This window comes from Dendrobates tinctorius, unplaced genomic scaffold (assembly GCF_039654945.1).
Source record: "Dendrobates tinctorius isolate UK_male_01 unplaced genomic scaffold, ASM3965494v1 ptg000293l, whole genome shotgun sequence".
Taxonomy (NCBI): Eukaryota; Metazoa; Chordata; class Amphibia; order Anura; family Dendrobatidae; genus Dendrobates; species Dendrobates tinctorius.
This window is the reverse complement of record NW_027361960.1, coordinates 7,726,443-7,751,864: the sequence shown is the minus strand read 5'-3', so window position 1 is coordinate 7,751,864 and position 25,422 is coordinate 7,726,443. Positions and strand designations below refer to the sequence as shown.

Genomic DNA, 25,422 nt, shown 5'->3' with positions numbered 1-25,422 from the left:
TCCGGATTTGCGCTCTGACATGCTCCACCAATATCTCAAACAGGTCGTGCCTCATCCGCACATAATTGAAGAACTTGTCCGGATTATCCCTCAATTCCAGATACAGTGTAGAAAACACGCCAAGGGTAAATCTCTGTGCATTTATCAGATGAATCTACTGCCGTCGTCTCTTCATGCGTTGGAGGCACAGGATTCACAGTCTTCTTTTCTCCCTCTGGGGAGCAATAATTGCTAACCGATTGCAGGGAAGATCAAATTCCACACAGAAGCTGTTAATACTCGCAATGACTCCTTCCATCTCTGCCACTAGCTCTACAACCTTTCATAGATATTTTACAACACCATAGATATAGTTTTCCCTAGTTTCCAGTATCCAATCACATTTGGGAGCATTTTCCAAGAGCGAATCATATTTGGGAGCATCCCATTTTGGAAGTGTGGAAAAACGGATTCGTCAGAAAACGGATCCAATGGATGGCATAAACGGATGCCAGCGGACGGAACGGATCCGGTTTTTGACGGATCCGTCAAATCCATATAGCGGATCCGTCAAAAAACAGATCCGTACCGTCCGCTTGCATCCGTTTTTACACATTTTTAGCGGATCCGCCATTTTCACTTTTTGGCGGATTTTGACTGATTTGAAAAAACTGATGTGTGAAACAGGCCTAACACGTTGCCAAACCCCTTTTTTCTTTTAGATCGACTTCACACCACAAGGCGCAGGACACGTCAGGCTCCTAGGAACTCCTGTCCAGTATATACATGCGTCGTGCCACTCCCAGGCAGACTCCTATTGGTTGGTACTGCTTTTTAAACCTCCCCTTCCTAGATGATTACACATCCTCTGATGAATGCATTGCCGATAGGTTGGTCAGGGTGGAACCATCTAAAGGAATCTGCTGCTTTTATCGAGCCAGGTATATACTCATTCTCTTCCCTATGCCCGGCTGATGAACCACTTTACCAGTTATTAATTTGTCTGCGTTAGGTACATGTATGCATGGCTAGTCTTTATGCAAGTGCCACTACCCGGCTTATTGATGTATGTCCACAGGAACAGTGTACTCATTACTCCTAGAACATAGCCATCTACCTTGTTGCGGTTTTGAGACACTAGTTCTACACTGCACTGGCATTATATACTTTCTACCCACATGGTTTCACATGCAGCATATTATAGGCTTTACTGTACATGTGGATCATATATACCCAGCAGTTTTCTCCCCATACGTTTGTTACATATCTGCACTGTTTTTGATTTGATAATTTTGTCTCAAATATGTGCCTCCTTTTATCTAGTTGCTTGTCCATTTCAACTGTTTGATCAATAAAAGTATTAACTTTTTTCATTGTACCATCTTTTGACCTTTATGTTTTTTTTCCCATTGCTTCTGTTTTCTGATGAGTGGTCTCCCTCCCATTATGGTCCAATGTTTATACACACTCATATATTATGGTCCAATTAGAATTTACACTCATATGTCATTAATTTGTCTGTTTTGATATTAACATTTATTACCGTGTGCGCATATTTTTATTTCACTGTGGCTTTGATTTCTCTTAATTAATATGCAGTTGGTATAAGCATTATAATAAAATGTCCTCTTTTCTGTTACAATGTGCAGTTATCATTATTACGTGGTTCACTAAGGGATATTGGTATAGGACAAGCATACAATTCCAGAATGCGTGCAGTTCCCATATAGGCGGTGACGACACAGGGATGGTGTGGAAAAACACTCTCCACCTGTCACGTGCCCCCTCCTGAGTGACCCGGCCAGCAGGCCGGTAACTGATACAACAGGACGTGCATGTGTAGTTGTCCTATGTGACGCGTTCCCTAGGCCGGTTCCACACCGGGTGCCGATCAGGAACCTCAAAACCCTGACTCGCCCTGCACCTAAACCCTCACTAGGGAATTGGTCGGTGTGGAACCTAATCCCACCACTGCACTAAACACACACAAGGAAAAGTGACAAAACAAGGGAAACACCACTTAGCTTTGCTCTGTTGCTTATGCTCCCAGCAACAGAGCCCACCACCTGCGTGCATCTTTTCCTCCACCATGTCCGACATCTTGGTGCACTGTCCAGAAACGGACCTTCTCAGCATCATAGTGCAGCCTTGGAGCAAACAGAGTCCACACCTGTGTGCAGCTGTCCAGAAACAGAGTCCCGCAACTGAGTCCAACTTTTCTGCCAAAAAGTCCAACATGCTTGAGTCCAGCTCTCAGCAACAATGCCAGCATTTTGAGTGCAGTTCTACACAGCAACTGCCACTCCACCAATCCATGCACGAACTCCTTGCTGACACCATAGCTGTGACTCCACCATGCCATGCCAGCACTCCTTGCAGACACCATAGCTGACACTCCAGGGATCTCACTGAGCTGCCCGTGACTCTCCTTTAGTTCCATCCTTCACCCAGGCTTGCTTGCAAATGAATACTTTATCACCAACAGTGATTAACACACCTGATACTCTCTTATAGAGCTATCACACCTGTTACATAATTACGTGCACAAACTAAGGTAACCAAAGTGCAATGACCCTAATGGCCACCGGGAGGAAAACTACAAGTGAAATCACCAGTGCAATGACCCTAATGGCCACCGGGGGCAAAACCAGCTTTGGCACACAGCCAAGGGAAAAAAAAAGGTTACTTTGTGCATTTACTCTGTCAGATCCAACCTGGATCATGACAGTACCCTCCCCTTAATGAGGGGCCTCTGGACCCTCAAGACCACTCCTCATCAGGGCACCACCTACAGCGGAGATGCCTAGATCCAGAGTTCACCCCTGCAGCTACCTGCACCTCAGGTTTATGACAAATGCACCGCTGGTATTGGCAAAGTATGTTCTGGAGGCACCACTCATCTCCAAAGCGTCGACCTGGGGAACGAGTTATGTATGTGTATGTTTGGTATGAGCTGGTAAGACTCCGCAACACACTTCCACACGATGTTTTTTTGTTGGCCACCCATACATGCTCGTTCACACACAGGTCCGGACCTGAACGTTTATTGCCACACATTCGTTTGTCATCTCTCGGTGAACTCATTCTAGGCTCGACAACAGAGGCATCCCCCTTTGTCACCACACTCACACCCCTGCACTCCACCAAGGGGTACACCACCCCCTATACCACGAGGTCGATGCCTCCCAGGGTTGGCTAATGGCGAGGGTTGAGATTTGCCCCTACTTCCCCGCAGCACACCTGCTGCTCACACCGGTGAGGGAGGGGCCTGGGAAATGGAGGAAAAATACACTCCCAGGTCACCTTCCTCCGAACGACCAGAAGGGGCGGCTACTTCGGTGGTATGGAAGATTTGGCTTAAACCCCACGGACTATCACACCAGTCTGCTCACTACAGGGACGCACCCCTTCACCTAGGGGAACCCCAGACAGCACCATGGGGACCAACTCCACCCACCTGTCTGGGTACGTCCACCTGTAAGAGCAAGTCCCCCTCCCCAGCAGCGATTCTAGGGGCTTCATTGCCAGCCTCTATTTGATTTCCTGGTTGAGCCAAACGGGAGGCCCCAGACCCTGATAATTGCTGCTGAACTGCTTCACACCATGCAGCTCCTCAGTCTCCTCAGTGAGGCCCAGCAGCCAATACTCACAGGTCTAAACATGGCCTGAGGCTAACCAGAAAAAAAAGTAAGGTTGGTGATAATGTCACGTGCCCTGTCCTGAGTGACACGGCCAGCAGGCCGGTAACTGATACAACAGGACGCCGCACGTGTAATTGTCCTATATGATGCGGCCCGCAGGCTGGTAACTAATACAATAAGACAAAGGGAAAAGGGAAAACCTGGGTAACAATAACAAAGGTGGCCCTGCGATAGGGAAGAGGGACGTGGAGACCTCCTGCACTCCCCTGAGTCAGTGTCTATACATTCCTAACGTTCCGCACCGGGCGCCGATCAGGAACCTCAAAACCCTGACTCGCCCTGCACCTAAACCCTCACTAGGGAATTGGTCGGTGTGGAAACTAATCCCACCACTGCACTAAACCCACACAAGGAAAAGTGACAAAACAGGGGGAAACACCACTTAGCTTTGCTCTGTTGCTTACGCTCCCAGCAACAGAGCCCACCACCTGCGTGCATCTTTTCCTCCACCGTGTCTGACATCTGGGTGCACTGTCCAGAAACGGACCTTCTCAGCATCATAGTGCAGCCTTGGAGCAAACAGAGTCCACACCTGCATGCAGCTGTCCAGAAACAGAGTCCCGCAACTGAGTCCAACTTTTCTGCCAAAAAGTCCAGCATGCTTGAGTCCAGCTCTCAGCAACAACGCCAACATTTTGAGTGCAGTTCTACACAGCAACTGCCACTCCACCAATCCATGCACGAACTCCTTGCTGACACCATAGCTGTGACTCCACCACGCCATGCCAGCACTCCTTGCAGACACCATAGCTGACACTCCAGGAATCTCACTGAGCTGCCCGTGACTCTCCTTTAGCTCCATCCTTCATCCAGGCTTGCTTGCAAATGAATACTTTATCACCAACAGTGATTAACACACCAGATACTCTCTTACAGAGCTATCACACCTGTTACTTAATTACGTGCACAAACTAAGGTAACCAAAGTGCAATGACCCTAATGGCCACTGGGGGGAAAACTACAAGTGAAATCACCAGTGCAATGACCCTAATGGCCACCGGGGGCAAAACCACCTTTGGCACACAGCCAAGGGAAAAAAAAGGTTACTTTGTGCATTTACTCTGTCAGATCCAACCTGGATCATGACACCACCCTAGAAATCACATAAAATTATTATAGAGTCTTTTTTGGGATGAGTGGTGCACCATGCAATGGCTTATATTGTGGACCTATAACTTAATCCCCATTGTGACCATGATCTAGTGCTCTTATATATTATGCTGCAATGTATTTCACTGTATGGCTATTTCTTGCTAAGCATCTGGCTTTACCCATAAAACCTACTTATTCTATGATGCATAATCCACATTTGTGCTATCTTTCTTAAAGCTATACACACAAGTTGAATTTTCTTTTATTGAGCTATTTAATACTGTATATGCTGTTGCACTGTGATCCCCCATGGCCAATCGAATGATGATTATAAGCCACACGGCCCTTATTACCAGTTGTTAATTGCTTGGCTTGAAGGACTCTGATTAAACCCTGATTGTTATATTTTATAACTCCATGTTCGTTGCTATCTGGATCTGGTTGTAGGTACATTTTTCTTTTCCAGTTTACATGAGCACTCCAGCTCTTGTGCACCAGGTGGTACCTCTTCTCTCTGAGCTCTTTAGCTCGCTATAATACTGTACCATAGAAACTGGAAAGCAAACAAGCGCAATAGGGTCTTAACTGGAAACAAGGTAAAATTAATATGGGTGTGAACTTACCTGATGAAGTTGCACATTAGCAACATATTACACACATGAATCAGCTGCAGCAGGACACAGGTCAGCAGACGAAAGTGATATACTTGAAAAAAAGATGAACTGTCTAAATCTGCGCTGCTGAAGAATCCAGGATACAGATGGCTTCTTTACAAGTTTTATTCAAACCAAGTTTCAAAGTCATTCCAGACTTCTTCCTGAGGACACGAACCTTGTAAGATATATACGATTTGTGTCCTGAGGAAGAAGTCTGGATTCAGCTCGCTGACAGTTTCTTGCTAAACCAGATACTAATCCCTGTGTGGTTCCTGATTGACTTCATCCTGAGCTCACAGCCTTTAGACTAGCTTCTTCCCACCTGCTGCTTAACCTCAAGATCCTACTGCTGCTCCGTGTACCGACCTTTGGCTATATCCTGACTACGATTCCTGCTTATCTTCCCAACTACAACTTTGGCTATATCCTGACAACGCTACCTGCTGGTGCTGCCCCTACTGCTTGCAATATCACTACTCCGACTCAAGTTATTCCATAGCAGTATAATCTCATATACAAAATGGAGTCTGTTGCAGCCCAACTGAGGCAACAAAGGGCGGCGCTCTGTAGCTGAATATACCTCCGAATTCCACCGTTGGGTGGCAGACTTCACATAAAATTTAGATGCCCAGTAGAGTCAATTTCGATGAGGATTATCAGAGCTAATTAAGGATAAACTTGCAAGGGTTGAGACCCTTGATAATTTAGAGGACTTGATTCAACCATGCATCTGAATTTATCAGAGACTCATTGAACGAAGAAAGGAAAATCTGTGAGTATTTTAAATCACCCCTAACTACTCCATTACTCAATCAGCCTTAAAACACAAACAACAGGAAATGGAAAGTGTGCCTGAACATATGAAAATTGATGTAATCCATAAACCTCTCATTGCAGTAGAGAAGGAGAGTCAAAATACAGAAAATGTATGCCTCTTTTGTGGGGGCACTGAACATTTTGCCATCAACTGTCCTAATAAAAGGATCATAGCTTTTACAAATGCCAAAACTGAAAGGGATTTAAACCTTTTTGAATGCTCTAATCCGGTTATGCAGACCATCTAATCTGTAATGCAGGATAAAGGCAAAGAGCAATCACCATCGTCTCATACAGAATTGGGAGGCAAAAAATACAACGCTCTGCCTTAGATTCTGGAGCAGGAGGAAATTTTATGGTCTTAGAATTCACACTTGATCATAACTTAGCAAGTAGAACTAAATCCATGCCAAACAATATGGAAACTGTGGACAGATCACCTTTATCTTTTGGACCTGTTACGAGACAATTGAACTTGAAATTTATATTGAACCGAATCATCATGAGGATATTAGTTTCCATCTTATTTTCTCTCCAAAATTTCTAGTTATTCTAGGAATTCCCTGGTTTTCAATCCATAACTTGTTTATCAACTGGGCATTGAGGACCATTATCTTTCCCTCTGAGTACTGTAAGAACAATTGCCATGCTAATTTATCTGTTCTCAAACAAATTCAAGTATCCAAGATTTCTCATCAGAATTATGATAAACTACCACCTCAGTTCAGTGAGGTCTGAAATAAGAAGAAAGCCGATCAACTGCCTCCTCATCGCAGGCATGTCCAGTTAGTCCTGAAAAATCAAACTCGAAAAATGTGAATTTGAACAAACCGGGACTCCATTTCTGTGATATATCATCTCTCCAAAAGGTCTGAGCATGGATCTGAGTAAAATCCCAGCAGTAGTTGACTAACCTACCCCAATAAATCTAAAAGACGTCCAGCGCTTCATAGGATTTGCAAATTTCTACAGAAGATTCATTAAAAACTTTTCAAAAACTATTTTACGAATTACTTCACTCACAAAGAAAACCAAAGTGTTTTCCTGGTCCCCAGAGGCACAGGTGACTTTTGACAATTTAAAAACTCTTTTTTACTTCCGCACATTTACTGATCCATCCAAATCCTGAATTGCCTTTGTTGTCTAAGTAGACGCCTCAGACTTTGTGGTGGAAGCCATTTTATCACAGCGAGTTAGGGACAAGATGCATTTTCATCTATGTGCATTCCCTTCTCATACCATGTCATCTCCAGAAAAAGAATTATGACATGAAATAAAGAACTTTTAGCTATTAAAATTGCCTTCTCCTAATTTTTGGAAGGAGCGAATCATCCGGTGACTGTTCTTACTGACCACAAAAATTTAGAATTCATCCGTACAGCTAAGAGGTTGTCTGCAAGACAAGCACGTTGGGCCTCATTTTTCTCCAGGCTTAATTTTTTCATTTCTTATTAGCCTGGTTCAAGAAACAATAAGGCTTATGCTCTGTCCAGGATATTTACCGAACCTCAGGAGGGATCTAACATTGACTGTACCATTCTAACCCTAAATTTTTTTGGGGGGAATACTGGATACCAAAGAATTTTTAACAAAGATTATGGATGGATAACAAACTGACTTTTTTCTTAACCATCCTTCTAAAGACCATTGATCTTTTTTTAAGGAGAGGTTTTGGATGCAGAACTATCAAATATACGTCCCTGAAACTGCTCGACTTGAAGTCCTCAAATTTGTCCATGATTCTAAGCTTGTAGGACACCCTAGAGTCAGGAAAAGGCAAGCACTACTGCTTTGTTCTTTTTGGTAGCCTAATTGTAGGAAGGATGCGAGAAAATATGTTTCCTCCTGTTTCACAGGTGCGCGGACAAGACATCACCATCCTCACCTCTAGGACTCCTTCTAGTTCCATCCAGGCCTTAGGGATCATTCTCAATGGATTTTATTGTGGACCTACCTCCCTGTAAAGAAATGACTGCTATCTTTGTTGTGGTGGCACATTTATTCCAACTAAAGGGATTCCTACCACTGATCAAAACCGCAGAATTAGTGGTCAAAGAGATATTTAGGCTGCATGGAATTCCTGATAATGTAATTTCTGATAGAGGTGTTCAGTTTACATAAAAATTTTGGAAAAGCTTTTGTACAGCTTTAGGAGTTACTGTCAATTTGTCTACTGCCTTCCACCCACAATGCAATGGCCAGACTGAAAGAACTAACCAAACTCTCAAACAATTCCTGCGCTGTTTTAGTTCTTATCTACAGGATGAAAGGCTGGACTATTTAACCACAGCAGAATATGCTTATATTAACTCCAAGCACAATTCTACATCCCAAAGCCCATTTTTTTGCTAACTATGGCTTGCACCTGGTATTTATTTCTAATCTTCCTTAGAATACTTTGGTTCCTGCTGTTACTGACAGACTTACAAGGTAGCGGAAAGCTCAGGAAGAACTAATTGAGATGTTCCAAATTGCCCAAGAAGATTACAAAGAAACAGCAGATAAACATTGCAAAGCCCCTCCTACCCTTCAGGTGGGTAACAAAGTTTGGCTTTCTACAAAAATCTGAAAAGGAACATACAGTCTTCTAAAATGAATTTTTGACCCAATTTCAGAGGACCATTTCAAATTTCTGCACAAATTAACCCAGTTGCTTTCCATTTAAAACATCTGAAGAGCCTGAAAGTACATCCTAAATTCCATGTATCCTTGCTCAAACCATTCAGTGATATCCCGTTTCCATTAAGAACTCAGCCACCTCCTCCACCAAAAAAAAGTCTATGGTGAAGAAGAGTACATTGTGGATAAAATTCTGGACTCTAGAAGATTTAGAGAAAGACTGCAATATTTGGTGCAATGTAAGGGTTACGGACCAGAATATAATTCATGGAAGCCGGAGGGCAATGTCCATGCACCCAGGCTTACAACAGCCTTTCACCAGAGACATCCAGAAAAGCTAGCACCTGAGATGTAAAGAGGCCATCCTGGAAGGAGGGGAGTACTGTCAAGATTTGAACCCAGAAACTCTTGTGCATCCCTCTGAGCTGTTCAGCTCGTTGACAGTTTCTTGCTAAACCAGATACTAGTACCTGTGTGGTTCCTGATTGACTCCATTCTGAGTTCTTGATTGTTGCCACCTGAATTTCCTGATTGGCTCAACCCTGTGATCTCTTGATTAAACACCCTGCTTAATCCTGGCTCTGCACTTCCTTCCTTGTGAGATTATTGAGCCAACAGCCTTTAGTCAAGTTTCTTCTCACCTACTGATTAACCTCAACATCCTACTACTGCTCTGTGTACTGACCTCTGGCTATATCCTGACTATATTACTTGCTTATCCTCCCAACATGGATCAACATGTAAGGCTATGGGTTGAACTAGATGGACTTAAAGTCTCCCTTCAACCTTAGAAACGATGTTACTATGTTACTATACTGCTGCTCCATGTACCGACCTCTGTCTATGTCGTGACTACGCTTCCTGCTTATCCTCAAGATCCTATTGCCGATCTGTGTATAGACCCACTGGCTATATCCTGACTAAAATTCCTGCTTATCCTAAAAACTACACTGCTACCCAGTGTACCAACCTCTGGCTATATTCTGACGATGGTACCTGCTGGTGCTGCCCCTAGTGGTTGCAATATCACTACTCCAACTCATACCAGTCCATAACAGCTTGAGAGCCACAATGCTATAGTAGCTAGCACAGCTGTCTTAACCAATCAGGGATACTTTTCCCAAGCATGTTCATTGACTGATTTCTACCATTATATTTTTCTGTATTGTTTATATAGAGTTTTTACTCAAACCCACTTGGCCTTGAGCATATATAGTTATGGTGTATGCAATTATAATGTTTTATTACAAGTTTGCTATAAGAATTGCATTCACTGTTGAATATGTAAAGCTGTTCTGATTGGTTGCAGTGAATTTAAATAGGGCTGTGCATCACTGTATTAGATGGAAAAAGACCCAGACCTGTACTAGGGGTCGAAGCATTGCAGTATTTGTTATGTCATAATAAAGCAACTTGATCATTAATGGAAGCTGAAGCCACCTTCTTTTACTCGGATTTTGCTTGGGAAAGGGATCATCCCACATTTACTTTCTGTGCATCTACATGGTACTGAAACTTCATGCTGTCTCAACACCACTATTGTCACTTTTTGCTGTCAGACATTATTTTTGCTCAGTATTTTTTTATTCTTTTCTGTTTTGCTCTTGATAAAGAAACCGATTTGGCGCTTAAACGCGTTGTGAATAAAAAACCTTATTCTCATCAACGTTTCTGAAGAACGGATTTACTCCAGCAGCGCAGCCCACCTTACGTGTTCATCCAACTGGATCCATTAAAGTCATTAGTGCTTTCAGCACAAACATCCTAATCCCGTTTTTCAGGAATTCAGACATGAGCCATTGACGAGTTGAAGAAAAAAGGATATGAACATACCCTAATATAGTTTGGTACCCAGTATTTTTAGTACTATTTTTCATACTTCTTCACTATTTCATTGTGCCTGATACGCTGCTGTTTTTGACTTAATAATTATATTTCTAATTAGCAATATTTATCATGGAAGTGATAATTATGCAATTTTCAGATCAGCTACTGACAAAATAGGAGCTAATCAAAGTATTATAATAAATAAAGAATGTAAAGACTTACCTGTTTAGATTTTGTCTTGGCTATAGTGTCAGAAATAGGTTTCTTTTTTTCTTTTACTGCAGTTTTGGAAAACAGACTTTCAAGTTCATGGACATCTACGTTTGGCTCACTGACCACTTCCCAAATGAGAGGGCTGCTCAAATCTCTAAGATGAAACATAAAAAACTTTTTTGGTAAGACAATATTTCAAGTAAATTGCCCTAAAATCAAGCTCTACATCATATCCTGTAGTACAATTAGACAAAATCTGAGCCAGTTGCTGTCACAGATCAGAATTACAAATCCAAATCAGTTCAGAATGTGGCTGGTAATGGATTTGGATGTTTCAACATACTGTATATGTTTGTAGTGTAAGTCTTAAAAGGGATATCGACTATTAGGACAACCCCTTCTCGATTTGAATGTTTGTTGCCGATAAAATGCAAACAGTTATACTCACCTCTGGTGCCGACGCCATTCCAGGAGTGTCAGCACTCGAGTTCATGTGCCTCACGTGCAGTTGTTATGACGCGTGAGCCCTGCGACCAATCAATGCTGGTGTCACTGTCCCAGTCATTGCACAAACTGAACATCAAGAGAAAGCCAGGGAGCAGCCGCAGTCCTGGCTTCCTGTTGATGCACAATACATTAGAGGGCAGGGACAGTGACACCAGTGTTGATTGGCCGCAGGGCTCACATTTCATAACAATCACACTTGAGCCGTAGGAGCACGAGTGCCAACATCAATGGAACATCACCGTCATGGGAGGTGAGTAAAAGTGTTTTTATTTTGTCAGTGCCAAACATTCAGATCAAGAAGAGGTTGTCCTAGTAGTGGACAACCCTTTTAATAAACAGATGATTGTAAGCTACAAATAGGAAACATTAGAATTTCAGCTTTATTTTAAAAAGACAGAAATTAGCTAAACATTATGCATAGAAAAGAAAAAATAACATATAAAAGTGACGTTCAGTGTGCTGTATAAAACGGGAAAAAAATTAATTGAAACAATGCAAAGTGTATTTCATAATGTGTAAATACCGTAACTAAACAATTTGACCGACATTTATAAATGAGTGACAACTGTGGCCGTTGACTGGCTGTGGTAGAGGAAGAGAGGAAATTAGAATTGGCCTTATACAGCAGTACAACCAGTACAACTGTAACCACTTGTAAGTCAATAATGAATGGTCAACCTCTTTAAATAAAAAGTGTAATGACGGTGCCTCTGCATCCCCTTCCCCGGAAGAGATGCCGACGTTCTCACCCGGCATCTCCCTCTCCCCCTTCTAGTGTTCCTGCACTGTCCTCAGCGTCTCACTTTTTCCGCCTCCCTCCCCCAGCAGAGACGCCGAGTTACTCACCTCCGCAATCCTGCACCCTCTCCCTGGTCCTCCTGCAGCTGCTAGGGGTCTGTGCACTGCCTGCATATTCCTTGGCACCATGCTTAGGGTGCTAAGGGACTTGAGGGAACTACAAATAATCTATGGGGGACTGCAGTCCACACACCTGGAGAAACAGGCCAGAAGGAAGAAAAGAAGTGTGTATAATGGACGAGATCAACCCCAAAGTAAGCAGAAAAATATTGACCATGATATATTATCAATTTTATTTGTTAGCATACAAAAAACACACAAGTGACAGAAATACAATTAAAAACAATTAAAAAGGCCATACAAAAATAGCCATGAATGACACTCCAAAACATCAGGTTCTAAGGTAGGAACCAGATATGTGCCCCCTCCAATATGCCTGGGCAAAGACCAATGAAATAAATTTACATGAGAATATAAATACAAACATGAAAAAGACCTATGTAAACCATGTAATGGATATAATGCTAAACATGACAAAGTATTAGAAACACCAAGCGTTTATGATGTGTATACCAAAATAACCCTGATGGCAAGAAGATCACAAAGTGACCCTAAGGCCGGGGTCACACTAACCTGCGCAAAATACGGTCCGTAGATTACAGGCGTAATACGGATGAATGACCCCTAAATAGTGCTCCATAGGTCATCCGTAAGCAAGGTGCGGTCACGTATTTTGCGCATGTGAGCATCCGTATAGCATCTGTATGCAATCCGTATGGCGAGATTTTCTCGCTGCCTTGCAAAATGGACATTTAACGGTTTTGAGGCCTGCTAACAATTTAAATAATTAGCCTGCACCCTATTTATACACTCAGAAACAGGTGGCTGCCTCCATTCTGTCCATTTGTGAGCTTGCTTTCACGAGATGCGTTGGTGTTCTTTGTGCAACATGGCAGAGGGTCTGAGATTCAATACAACTGAGCAGGTTCTCTTCAACTGGCTTTTGTCACGGCGCTTTGGGCAACCATACCCAGTGATAGTGGATCCGCGGAGGAGGAGACGCATGTGGGTCCATCCACTTTTGAGGCAACGACTCACAAGAGGTCATTTTCACCGCCTCTATTCTTCTCTGCGGGAGCATCCAGAGAAATTTTACCAGTACTGTCGCATGAGCATTTCCACATTTGATCAACTCTTGGAGACAGTGCGCCCTGGGATAACCTTTCAGGACACAAGGATGCGCAAAGCTATATCTGCAGAGGAGCGACTTCTACTCACAATACGGTATGTACTACACAACCACATTCTCTATGTTCATAATGTGTGGGCTAAAGTATGCTTTTTTGCCTTCTTGGACTAAGTTTAATGCCCTCATCCTACTCCAAATATGTTTCAACTTACACACCAGATTGTTAGCTCTAATATGTACTACATATCACTTAGTCATTGTGCAACCAAATATGTGTGTGTTATTCTATCTCAATTCCTACCAAGTTTGGTCGGCATGTAACTGATGTTTTTGGACTTTATGCATTCTAAAATTATCAATTTCTGTTGTTCTACAGCTTCCTGTCCACTGGCCTGTCTTATGCCGCCCTCCACCATGAGTTTCTCATTGGAAGATCAACCATTTCAGGCATAGTGAGGTCTACATGTACAGAAATCTGGACAAGACTCCATCAAGTGGTCATGCCCGAGCCCAGGATGGAAGACTAGTTGAGGATATCAAGGGACTTTGAGGAGGACTGCCAGTTTCCAAATTGTATTGGGGCCCTGGATGGCAAACATATCCGGGTGCGTAAGCCGACGAACTCTGGCTCCCAATTCTTCAATTATAAACAATACTTTTCTGTTGTATTGTTGGCTCTGGTAGACCCTCAATACAAGTTTATAATTGTTGACATTGGGGCCTATGGAAGGACAGGAGACTCTAGAGTCTTCAATACTTCCATAATGGCTCGGCGGCTACGCACCAACCAGTTGGATCTACCACCACCACGCCAGCTACCAGGCTCCCCTGAAGAATCAGTCCCTTATGTCCTTGAGGCAGATGAGGCCTTTCAGTTATCGCGCAATGTCATGAGGCCATATCCCCGGCGCAACCTTGACCACAGGCGCAGAATTTTTAACTTGCGCCTATCATGTGCTAGGCGACTGGTGGAGTGTTCCTTTGGGATTCTTTGTGCCAAATGGCGGGTACTCCAGTCTGCCATTCAGTTGAGTGAACAAAATGAAGTTGTGAAAGCCTGTGTGGTTCTGCATAACTTCACCAGGATACATGATTGTTCCTCCTCTGATAGTGTTGTGCGCAGGCCGGACAATGTGCGCAGGGTGACACCACCTATGAACCCTCAACGTAGACCGCTCTCTGGCCTCAAAGTGTGTGATATTTTCACTAATTACTTTATATCACCTGAGGGGGCAACTTCTTGGCAAGAGCATGCTGTGTCTATGTTATAATTTGTTTCTTTAAGTGTGTCTAAATATATATTACTCAACCCCTTATGATTCTATGACTGTTTCATAGCATTGGTTAGTGTATGTTAGTATGTTGACAGGGTTTTTGAGAAATCACACAGAGACGTTAACTATAGTAGACAAATTTTTAGTTTTGCCTTTTTTTTTGTTTCTTAAAGGCAAACATAATATTGCCATATGAACATTTTGGCAATGGGCAAAATGGCCCTTTTTGCCTTCTTAAACTTTTTCGAAAAGTAACATTATATAACATAACCCAAAAAAACATTAGGCAATAACAACATTGCTGCATGAGAATATTTAAATACAAAGGAAAATAATAGGTGAGCTCCATCAACAAAGTTAATGCTAAAAGATAACACTCACATTTCTTCAGAATGTTTTCCAATCATAGAAATATTCCACCATGACAGGCAAGGCTACCTCACGGCTTTCAGACAGATATTACTTGTCTGTAGAACAGAGAATATTTCACCATGCTATACTGGAAAGGATGAAAAAACAAAACTCACTTGTTAAGACATAGAGAGAGCGTGATATTCTGAAGGCTGGTCGCCTTGAGTTGTTACTATAGATTGCTAGCAAAAAAGGTGACTACTTCACTAAGGCCAGCACGCCTTTCCTAGGCATTAGCAAGTAAGTAGTGTATTTTCATCCTTTGACTTTACAGTATAGCGCGTTTAAATATTCTCTATTGTACACACATGTAATATGTGTCTGAAAGGCGTGAGGTAGCCTTGCCTGTCTTGATGGATTCTTAATATGATTGGAAAACATTGTTAAAAAATTAGAATGTTAAATTTTGTAACAAAGTTTGGTGATGGAGTACACCTGTTTTTTCCTTTGTATTTGGAGCACCAGTGAAACCGCACTGGACATCTACGGCCATCAGACTTATAAATCCTCATAGGTTGGGGAAGGGGAACGTGGAAGAGCAGCCTGTGGGTGCTGCTGGACACTGTGGCCTACATCGCCCTGTGTGGGGCCATACTGTTGCCCATGATGTGGGAATTGTCCTGCCTCCTGGTACTGTTGGGGATACTGGCCAGACTAATGATGGGGAGGGGCATCTTGTTGGCTGTGGTAGGCACGTGGCTCATACCCACCAAGATAGCCAGATCGTCCCCAACCAGTTTGGGACCAGCCTCCAACACTGGGTGGGTACAAGTGGCCATATTGGTGGGGTTGGCTAGAGGCTGACATTTGTGGCTGCTGAATAGAAGGTTGGGTAGTGGGAGGAAGGGGGTGAGGTGTAGGCCTACGTATTAGAGGATGTTCGGACCCTGCTTGAGCAAGCATCTGTGTCGATGGTCTCATGCGCATTAGATTTCTGGGGAAAAGCTGCCACCTCTCCAGATAATCGAAAAGCTCATATGGGTATTGGGGGGGTGCTTGCATCAAGCAGGATCTGAAAACATCCCCTAATACGGAGCCTGACCTCATGGGTAAGGGCACGGAGATAAAGGGTGAGGCTACGTGAGTATGCCTCCTCCCCATCATCTGTAGTTACTCTTGATAAATAATTGAGCACCCGTGTCCACATTGGTCCTGCTCTCTTGAACAGTGACCTGGCGCCTTCTTCGTGATCGCCGGGATGTAACAGCAGCCTGTGGGGATCCCCTGATCTGGCCAGTTGGGCTGCTGCTCAAGTTGCACGGCTCTTCCAGGATGGGTGATGGGGCAGCAGCAGACCGTCCTGCTGGTGTTGTGTGTAGGCCAGCCATTGTGTTGTCCTGTGATGCCTCATCTTCAGCCATCCTTCTTGTAGGGGGAGAAGATGGGCCAGCCACCTCATCCCCTACAGGATCTATTATGGGCTCTGTCTCTGAGGCCGTTCATTGATCCGTAAGGTTGGATTGAGTTCTGTTATGAAATAGAACAGAGGCAAAAATACATCAATATTTTTGGCCCTGTAAAGTATTTGTGTAATGTGGTGTGAGGTATCTACTTACGGTCTCAGATCCAGAATTGGGGCGAGGAAGGAGAGTCGGTCATAATAGATGTATTTCCTTTTGACGTATCCAGCATCCCCACTCCTGGACCGCTGCTGGCGTTCCTGACGGTATTGGTCTCGGATGCTTCGCCAGCGTTTCATCACATCTTCCACTGCAATGTGACAGGAAATATTGTCAAATTCAAATATTTGATAGGTCACGTTTGCTACCAGTAGTCTAGGCATGGGGCCTTCTGGGGTGTGCTCTCTACCCATGGTGGCATATCTAATTGGGCAGATACACAGGGTCTCTTTAGCTAAACTTAATAATTGTTTTGTCTAGGAGGATGAGGAGCTTGTGGCCTAACCCCAAATTATGGCTGTGTGAATCCACGTGTCACATCCAAATCTAACGGCCTCATGAGGCAAAAGGTACATGCACAGGAAGGGGGGGGTGCTGATTCTATATTCCTTTTTTGTTGTGCGCTAAGGTAACTCATGTTTTGCCTTGTACTTACGAATTTTCTGCTGCTCCTCACGTGGTCGGTCACCAAAGTCATGGTACATCTGGCGACAGATGCGCCTCCATGACGCCTCCTTTCTTGCCCGGTTTGCATAATTGGCATCGCGTTGGTCCCAGATTTCGGGACGCTCCTGCACCAGGACAATGAGCATCTCCACATTTATGTAAGTGGACGCCATGCTGCTGCTGTACTCCGTGGAGGCGTACTTCCGGGATGTCTGGAGCGCTTTTTGAGCTCATTTGCATGTCTAGGCTTCCTGATGATGGATTGGCCCATTTCCTGTCACCAGCCAAAAGACCTGCATATTGCTCGCAGGTCACACGTCTGGTCCGTGTGTAATCCGTATTTTTTGCGCACCCATAGACTTGCATTGGCGTACTATGGCCGTAGTACGCTGACAATCGCAGCATGCTGCGATTGGCACGGAGCGTAGAATACGTATGAGAAATATACGCCTGGTGCGAGTGACCCCATAGAGAATCATTTGTCCGTGTCTAATGCGTGCTTTTAGCTCCTCTCACTCGGCCGTATTCCTCGCCAGTGTGACCCCGGCCTAAATGTAAAAAAAAACCCTATTATGAAGATAATAATAATATTAAATGATAAGGGTGTGGACCCAACACATGGTTTGCAATTCCCAAAATGATCTATCTAGGAAAACATAGAGGCATTTTACAGGGAAAAAAATGTTATGAAACATTTTTTCCTGTATAATGACTTGTATATAAGGCAAAATTTTAAAAAGATTTTCGGGGCCCCCTTGAGACTCCACCCAGGCTCCACCCCTCAAACTGTCCACAGTCTCACCACTCTCTCTTGGAAAACTACACTTCTCACCAATCACACATTAGCAGTTCCCATCATTCCCATCACCAGATCACAAATATAACTAGCAGCTTTTGTTTTGGCCAAAGGATTTCTTAATCTGCCACCACGACAAGGTAGACTCCTCTGGCAGGGCCCTACTCTACTCTAACCTATTAACCAGTTATTTAAAATATGCAATACAATTTAGGTATATTTTTATTTATTTTTCAGTTTTTAAAATGACCAATAATATCATATACAAGGGACAAATATCACCACTCCATGACCAGACACCAAATTACTACTACATACCACATACAAGGAACAAATACAGCCACACCATGGCCGGATCACATATTACCACTGCATAGTGACCGAATACTACAATACTGATCTTTAATAAAAAAAACACAATACTAGTATCACCATAAGTGCCATAATACACAGGAGATCTGTGCTTAGTATGCGGTGTCTGTGTACAGGTAATACAGTGATTACCGGTGACATTCTACACAGGAGCTCTGTATACAGTGTCATTGCACAGGTAATACAGTGATCACTGGTGACATTATACACGGGAACTCTGTACATAGTGTCAGTGTACAGGTAATACAGTAATCATTGGTGACATTATACACAGGAGCTCTGTATATAGTGTCAGTGTACAGGTTATACAGTGATCAGTGATCACTGGTGACATTGTACACAGGAGCTCTGTATATAGTGTCAGGGTACATGTAATACAGTAATCACTAGTGACATTGTACACAGGACCGCTGTATATAGTATACAGTGTATAGTGTCAGTGTACAGGTAACACACTGACTCACCAGTGATATCTCTAGGTCAAGTCCTTTATCTTCACTTTTCATTTTCATCCAGCACAGCCCGCCATCACTTCTTCCAGCCAGGGCTCGTCTCTGCAGAAAATAACAGTTATCTAGAGCACCGCTTGCAGAGCACATTACTTAATTTTTTACCAACTTCTACACTACACCAGATGAAAAAAAAGGCGACATAGTGTCATTCTGCAGTAACAGGACCTCTCCGCATTTAAAACAGTATCCTCAAATAATAAAATAAATGCATTACTGCATTAATAATATCCCTTAATTAGCCCCTATGGTAATAATATCCCCCATCCCGGCCCCCGTGTGACTCATTCCTGGCTCCAGCCATATGTTCTACCATCCTGGTCCCATATGTTCTCCCATCCTGCCCTTATGAGTATCCATTCTGCCCCATGTGATGTCCCATCCTGCCCATCTGCCTCCATCCTGCCCCATATGATCTCCCCACCCTGCTCCATCTGTCCCATGATCCTGCCCTATCTGTCCCATGATCCTGCCCCATCCTGCACCATCTGTCTCCATCCTGCCCCATGTTCCTGCTCCATCTGTTTCTATCCTGGCCCATGTTCCTGCCCCATCTGTCTCCATCCTACTCCATGTCTCCATCCTACCTCATGTTTCCATCTTGCCCCATGTCTCCATCCAGCACTATGTCTCCACCCTGCACCATGTCTCTATACTGCCCCATGTGTTTCCATCCTACCCATGTCTCCATCCTGCCCCATGTTACATGGTGCAAGATCATGGGGCAGGAAGGAGACAGGTGGGGCAGGATGGAGACACATGGTCCTTGTGCCACCATCCTGCCGTCGAAACATATTGCGGCTTGACGCTTTCAATAAAAAAAGCAAAAAACTTTCTCCTTACCTGGTCACGGTCCAGTGGCGATATTCCCTCCAGGCATTTCAACTACTGACTCTCTGGCAATTGACAATGACGTCATACGCCGGCAACTTGCACGCTGACGTCAGCTGCCAGCCTTCGATTGGCTGACGGCTTTTAACCAGGGCCAGACTGGGACACAAAAACAGCCCTGCCACACAAACCCCACCAGCCCACATACTATAACCCTCCCCACCCCGATCAGTGAATTTTGCTATACTTTGTCTTGCCCCTCAACAATCCTCTTAAAGGTGTTATTTGGAGAGCCACATGTGAATGGTGCGCATGATCGACCACAGCTCCATTTACGTGGTGCTCTTTAGAGCTCCAGTTCTCAGGATCATGGGGGTCCCAGCGGTTGGACCCCAGTAATTGGAAAGTTCTTGGGATAAGGGGATTACTTGGGATAATCCATTTAAATGGGTGTTCCAATTGTTTTCAATTTTCCCATAGGAATACAGAAAATAATAAACCAGTATTGACCCTTCCAAAGTCGAACGTTGCCGCTCCAACATAACGACAGGAGACGTGGCACTGTGTAGTGTATATATACAGGATAAGTGGTACTCTTACTTTTACAAACACTGATTAAAATACTGACCAAATACTGACCGTGTAAACGTGGGCTTAATACAGGTGCGCAGAATTTGGGTGGAATCACACTAGCATATGGCATCAGATGGGATATGCTAATGATATTCGGCTCTTGCTCTGCTGCGAGCAGGAGCCGAGTGTTAGTGCTCGGTGCTCCGATTCTATCGCAACAGAGAACCGCAGTACAGGTCCGTAGGAGACGGAGAGATTAATTTCTCCATCTCTTCAAAGGTCTGACTCGTGTATAGGACTGCAACAACTGCTGAGAAAAAAATGACTGCACGCGAAAGGCAAGTAAGAAGAAAATCATACACTTTTCTGGATGAAAATGGAACCGATATTTTCATACTTATTATTAGCCCATGTGACAATATTTCACTTCCATAGCAGAGAACTGTTCTGCTATGGATCCGAAACGTTGCCATATGGGCCAAAAAAGAGTCACTTTTTTCCACAATTAATTGGGGTGATATAGATGGTTGAGATGTTTCTACTTCTTCATTGGAGTCCAGCTGTGTTTAATTAAACTGATAGGACTTGATTTGTAAAGGCACACACCTGTCTATATAAGACCTCACAGTTCACAGTGCATGTCAGACTAAATGAGAATCATGAGGTCAAAGGAACTGGCCAAGGAGCTCAGAGACAGAATTGTGGCAAGGTACAGATCTGGCCATGGTTACAAAAGAATTTCTGCAGTACTCAAGGTTCCTAAGAGCACAGTGGCCTCCATAATCCTTAAATGGAAGAAGTTTGGGACCACCAGTCTTCCTAGACCTGACCATCCAGCCATACTGAGCAATCGTGGGAGAAGAGCCTTGGTGAGTGTCTTAAAGAAGAACCACAAGATCACTGTGGCTGAACCCCACAGATGCAGTAGGGAGATGGGAGAAAGTTCCACAAAGTCAACTATCACTGCAGCTCTCCACCAGTCGGGCCTTTATGACAGAATGGCCCAAAGGAAGCTTCTCCTCAGTGCAAGTCATATGAAACCCCGCATAGAGTTTGCTAAAAAAACATGTAGGGAAGGTGGACTGATGGACGGACCTGTCTGAAGTAGGATGGCAGAGGTGTAGCGGAGTGTAGGTGGACTGTTATAGTGAAAGATGGGAAACAGCTGGAGATAAGAAGAGTGTAATATTGTAGTTTGACCATTAGAGGGCAGTGGAGAGCTGTGAGGATAGGACTAAACATCAGCCATTGGCTAAAGAAACTGTCAAGTCATGGTGGGCGGGGTTACCAGAAGGGGAAGCATATAAAAGGTTGAGAGGTTCTGGAAAGTGGAGTCCGCGAGGGGAGCACTGGAGACAGGAAGATCTGCTGAGGGGAAAAGACAGGAAAGAAGCTCCGGAGGGGATTGGCAGTTGAGACAGTCACGGGGGGGTGGCCCAAACGACAGAAGCCGCAGAAGGAGACAGCCTGGGGGTACCAAAAGGACGACGTACTCAGACTGGTGAAGTGCTGTGGTGGATAGGCCTAGGGCAGCCACAGCGGAAAAAGCCACGAGGGACACCACGACTACAGAAAAGGAAAGTGATGGTACCCGGGCCTGTGTACGGAGAAGTGTGAAGCTGCTGTGGTGTATTGCTGAGGTCGTCAGGAGAACGGCCAATAAAAACGGACCTGTTGAACACAAATTCTGTCTCCGTCTCGTGTCTGTCTGTGGCAAGAAGCGGACCACCCCCCGGTTGGGGCCCCTACCTACATTTGGCGTAGTCGGCAGGATTATTGCCGCAAATACAACATCTTCAGCGACAAGCCTGCCTCAAAGTACCAAAGGACCCCAAGCTGTACGGGGTGAAGATTCTATTTCTCCCTGTGGATTACAAACCGGGACTGTGTTTAGGATTGTTGGCTGTGATCAGGTGGATCCGGAGCGGAGAAGTGTTTTGTCAAAATGGCTGTGGCATTTCAGCACCGAAAAGAAGCACAGGAGTTTGCAGCCACATTGGACAACCTGGGACTATGTCGCACCCGCCCCTGGGGGGAGCGGCCTACAGCAGGAGACAGCCGCCCTCCCATGCTGGACCCTGGAAGATGGGTGGAGAGGCCGATCAACGACCACCCAAGAATGGGAGTGGCCCAGGTGGAGAGACTGGGTGGAGCTGCTTGGCGCCATTGAGCTTCGGGAACTCGGACGAGATGTGACGCTGCAGCTGCCATGGCCTTGGACGCCTGGAATGGAAATGGCGTCAGGAGATCGAATCCTGTCGTGAGACCTGGCCCTGGGAGCCATTCTCAGTACCCCGGACCCTGCTGGAACAGCCGCTGGAGGAATCTGTACGAGTTCTCCCTGCGGAACCTTTGGGCCTGGAAGCCGGCCCTGCCGGACGGCGGGGTGAAGATCAATGGCTGCTGAAGGAGTTGCGGGAAAGCCTGCCAGGAGCCGCGGCGCCGCGGAAGGTGAGCGTTCCCCCAGCCCAGCCGGCGGCACCACAGGCAGATTCCGCTCCCACGCCCAGTGCACAAGACAGGCCCCCGAGCCCTGACACCAGTCCTCGGCCCCCCCGGCCGACCTCCCGCTCTCCAGCGCCCCAGCTCCTGATGATTTCACGGCTCCTGCAGGGCCGACCAAAACTCCCACCAGCGACCCCGAGCCGCCTCGTCCGGTGGCACCCCTTTCCACGTCGCCGGTGCGGAACAGACTTGCGGCCACCCCTGCCGCGCTCCATCTTCCGGCGGTGGCCTATCCACCGGGGCCTGCCGCCACTCCAGCCCCGGTCCAGAACGCCGCTGCGGTCGAGCTGCCAGCCTCCGCGGCCTACTCACTGGCATCCGCGGCCGCCGCTGCTCCATCCTCGGCTGCGGCCTGCTTGCCGGTACCTGCGGCCGCCTTAGTCCCGGCTGCGGACTACTTCGCGGCCGCCGCTGCATCATCCTCGGCCCTGGCTGCGGCCTATTTGGCGATGACCGTGGCCGCCTCTGCCCCGTCCGAGACTCTGGTTGCGGCCTGCTTCCCCGATGCCTGCGGCCGCCTCTACTCTGCTCCAGGCTCCGGTGGCGGCCTACTCACCGTGCCCTGCAGAGACGGTGCCAATCCCTGTGCAGGGGTGGCTGAGGCCTCCTCTGCCCCTGAGACTCTCCCATTGCTTAAAGATGCTGCAGCGGTGGAGCTCTCTTCAGCCCGTGCCAGGGCCTGGGTCCCAAGCAAAGATACGGCGCAGGACGCGCGCCGCGGAACTATCCTTTGCCCCTTTTTCTCCTTCGCATGCATCTCTCAGGAGGGAGATGTTCTCCTAGGTCCTGGGCAATAAGAACACTCAGGGCCCAGGACAGTCAAGACATCCCGAGGACTTCACGGTTGTGGAGTTCCCTTGCTGTCGGCGAAACATCGGCTGCCAGGAGGTGTCCCAGAATACCCATTAAAATGGACTACCGGGACTGCAGTGCGCTGTTGCGCAGCGTGGGGACTGTTCCGCGTCCCCTTGGGGTAAAAGTAGCCCCACTTTTGATGCAACCGGGATGTATGCGGGGAGGGGTGCTCTCTTCAAAGGAAGGGGGAGCACCAATGTTTACAATGTTTATATGTTGTTTAAAAAGGAAAAAATGTTATGCTTTACTGTAAAAAAAATGCTAGAAAAAAGAGTTTAAAAGTAGAAGCTTAAAAAACAGAGTATAGTTAAAAACTGTGTTTAGTAAATATAGCCAAGTTTGGAATGATGTTTGTATGCAAAATGAAAATGTTTAACAGGTCCCGGGTACTAAGTGTGACGAAGACGCCAACCATGACTATTCAAAATTGATGGGACAGAGGGACAGAAGAAATTGAACCAGACAGTGGTCCTTAAGTCATGTCCCCGGTACCACATACATCCCAGAAGAATAGGAGGACGTTGACGATGACCTGGTAGGTTAGGGTCTCAGTCATGGCAGTTCGAATGGAAAAGGGTGACAGAATGGGAGAAAAGTGAGAGGTACACACCCGTAGAGTAGTCCGGATGGACCTAACCCAACCTGAAGGAATTGTCATGGTGGCGTACACACTGGCGAGTAAGCATAAGCTACTCGGAGCATGATTGCTCCTGGTTGGGTTCTGCCCCCCGCGTATCGCGGGCCTCGTTCAACAACCGGTCCGACAAAAGAAGGTGGGGAAGCTTCACATCGGAAAAGAGGGGGACAAGATTGTCGAGGAAGACAATGGATAAAGGAAGGGAGAGTGTAGGGAAGGTGGACTGACGGACGGACCTGTCTGCAGTAGGAAGGCAGAGGTGTAGCATAGTGTAGGTGGACTTTTATAGTGAAAGAAGGGAAACAGCTGGAGATAAGAGGAAGAGTGTAATATTGTAGTTTGACCATTAGAGGGCAGTGGAGAGCTGTGAGGATAGGACTAAACATCAGCCATTGGCTAAAGAAACTGTCATGTCATGGTGGGCGGGGTTACCAGAACGGGAAGGATATAAAAGGTTGAGAGAAGGTTCTGGAAAGTGGAGTCAGCGAGGGGAGCACTGGAGACAGGAACATCTGCTGAGGGGAAAAGACAGGAAAGATGCTCAGGAGGGGACTGACAGTTGAGACGGTCACGGGGGGTGGCCCAAATGACAGAAGTTGCAGACGGAGACAGCCTGGGGGTACCAAAAGGATGACGTACTCGGACTGGTGAAGTGCTGTGGTAGATAGGCCTAGGGCAGCCACGGCGGAAAAAGCCACGAGGGATGCCACAACTACAGGAAAGGAAAGTGAAGGTACCCGGGCCTGTGTACGGAGAAGTGTGAAGCTGCTGTGGTGTATTCCTGAGGTCGTCAGGAGGACAGCCAATAAAAACGGACCTGTTGAACACAAATTCTGTCTCCGCCTCGTGTCTGTCTGCAACAAGAAGCGGACCACCCCCCGGTCGGGGCCCCTACCTACAAACATATGAAGGACTCCCAGACTATGAGAAATAAGATTCTCTAATCTGATGAGACAAAGGTAGAACTTTTTGGTGATAAGTCTAAGCGGTATGTGTGGAGAAATCCAGGCACTGCTCATCACCTGCCCAATCCCAACAGTGAAACATGGTGGTGGCAGCATCATGCTATGGGGGTGTTTTTCAGCTGCAGGGACAGGACGACTGATTGTAATTGAAAGAAACATGAATGCGGCCAAGTACAGAGATATCCTGGATGAAAACCTCTTCCAAAGTGCTTTGGACCTCAGACTTGGACG

The 25,422-nt window shown here is 45.7% G+C and overlaps 1 protein-coding gene across 3 annotated transcripts in view; it reads right to left on the bottom strand.

Annotated features, from left to right (window-relative positions):
* The window catches only part of FMN2 (formin 2), a 631,532-nt gene that overhangs the window by 398,369 nt on the left and 207,741 nt on the right, over window positions 1-25,422 (bottom strand). For all 3 annotated transcript variants that reach the window (XR_012226894.1, XM_073560097.1, XM_073560098.1), the window contains exon 6: window positions 10,913-11,057. Coding sequence is in view for 2 of the 3 variants with exons in the window: in XM_073560097.1 (XP_073416198.1) it covers window positions 10,913-11,057 (145 nt within the window). In the remaining variant the exon portion in view is untranslated. The remainder of the gene's footprint in view (window positions 1-10,912; window positions 11,058-25,422) is intronic.